The 1,514-nt window shown below is 69.9% G+C and overlaps 1 protein-coding gene across 1 annotated transcript in view; it reads right to left on the bottom strand.

The window, feature by feature from the left end:
- LOC112123233 (translation initiation factor IF-2-like) overlaps positions 1-1,259 on the bottom strand; it is a gene marked incomplete at both ends in the record, with an annotated part of 5,021 nt that extends 3,762 nt beyond the window's left edge. The window contains 2 exons of the mRNA XM_029914451.1: positions 804-857; positions 1,156-1,259. Coding sequence (XP_029770311.1) covers positions 804-857; positions 1,156-1,259 — 158 coding nt within the window. The remainder of the gene's footprint in view (positions 1-803; positions 858-1,155) is intronic.
- Between the last annotated feature and the right edge of the window lie 255 nt (positions 1,260-1,514).

Below are 1,514 nucleotides of genomic sequence, written 5' to 3'. Positions count from 1 at the left end.
CCCTCACTCCCGACCCACAGCCCCTGCTAGCCCAGCCCCCCATGCAGCTCTGCCGGTGCCCCTCACTCCCGACCCACAGCCCCTGCTAGCCCTGCCCCCCATGCAGCTCTGCCGGTGCCCCTCACTCCCGACCCGCAGCCCCCTGCTAGCCCGGCCCTGGGCTGCCCACTCCCCTGCCCCAGCTCTGCTGACGCCCATCAACTCTCCCAGGCCTCATCCTCCACCTGCTCCTGTGGGGCTGGGGCAAAGGGGGGGGGGGATTTCCTGTAACATTTTTATGACCCCTGGGTGACCAGCATGGCCGACATTTTAACCTTCATTCCCCCGGGGCTCCCAAGGGCTCCCTGGGCTGGTCCAGGTGACTAATAACCCGCCTGTTGGCCCGCGCTGGCTGCGTGTCCCTGCAGACGCTGGCGGAGGGGGCGCTGCCCCCCAAGTGGTACAAGTCTCTGTCGGGGTCTGTCTCAGGGGGACTCGCTGCCCAGAGCTCATGGGGGGGGGGAGGAGCAGAGGGGCTGCAGGCCCAGGGGTCCAGCCCCAGGAGGCGATGAAGCTGTGTGGCTTCCCCTGGAGGGAGAGCGAGACCCCCCAGGGGCCTGGCCCACTTACGAGGCCTCCCAGAGCCTGTCCCCACGCTGGGGCCGTGGCCCCGATCCTGGGGGTCCGTGACGGGCTCTTGCTGGAAGAATTTTGCTCCCATTGGTTAAGAACGTGCCTGAAGCCAGGAGCCACTTGCCCCCTCCCCCGCCCCAGGGCCCTGAGCACCCCCTAGCCTGGGGCAGCTCCAGGCGTTTCGCACCTACCGGGCGCTCCTGGGACTTGCGCTTCAGGGGTTTCACCACCGTCACGTCCAGGTCCTGAAAGGAGGCAAGAATGAGGTGGTGTCCGGGCAGGGGTGGGGTGGGCACCCCAGGAGGGCGCAGGGTCCGTGGGCGATGACCCAGCACGGAGCCACGCTGGCAGCTCCATGCCCAGGCGTCCCCCGCACCAGCTCCCCAGGGACCTGCTGGGGATCCAGTACTGGGGGGGAGGCAGGCACCCCACTGGGCCCATTACAATGGCCTGTGCCCCGGCCCCCCTCCCCCAGGCTATTATCGAGCCGGGACAGCCGGAGTCAGGCCCCCGGGGCTGGTCTGCCCGGAGCGGGGCCCTCACCACGTCGTCCTCGGTGCGGTCGTAGCTGATGTCGGAATGGGACGTGAGCGAGGTGCGCGACTCGTCCACCGCGGACAGCCTGCAACAGAGACGGTCAGTGCGGGCTGGCAGCGGGGGGCGCAGGCTCCCGCCCGGGCGGCGCCCCCCCCCCCCCCCACCCCCCCAGCAGTGCAGCGTGCCTGGCTCAGCCGCCCCAACCTGCTCGGGGGAGTCACGGCACCGTAGCTAAGTCAACGAGCAGCCCAAGCACCTACGGGAGCAGAAATCAAACCCACCACTCAGCAGGGGGCTGCGGGTCGGGCCTGAGGGGCACGGCGGAGCTGGGGGGGCAGGGCAGGTTAGGAGGGGGCTGCGGGTCG

Source organism: Terrapene carolina, unplaced genomic scaffold (assembly GCF_002925995.2).
Source record: "Terrapene carolina triunguis isolate 2854851 unplaced genomic scaffold, T_m_triunguis-2.0 Scaffold51511, whole genome shotgun sequence".
Lineage (NCBI taxonomy): Eukaryota > Metazoa > Chordata > Testudines > Emydidae > Terrapene > Terrapene triunguis.
The sequence above is the reverse complement of the archived record's forward strand: the minus strand, read 5'-3'. Positions and strand labels throughout refer to the sequence as shown.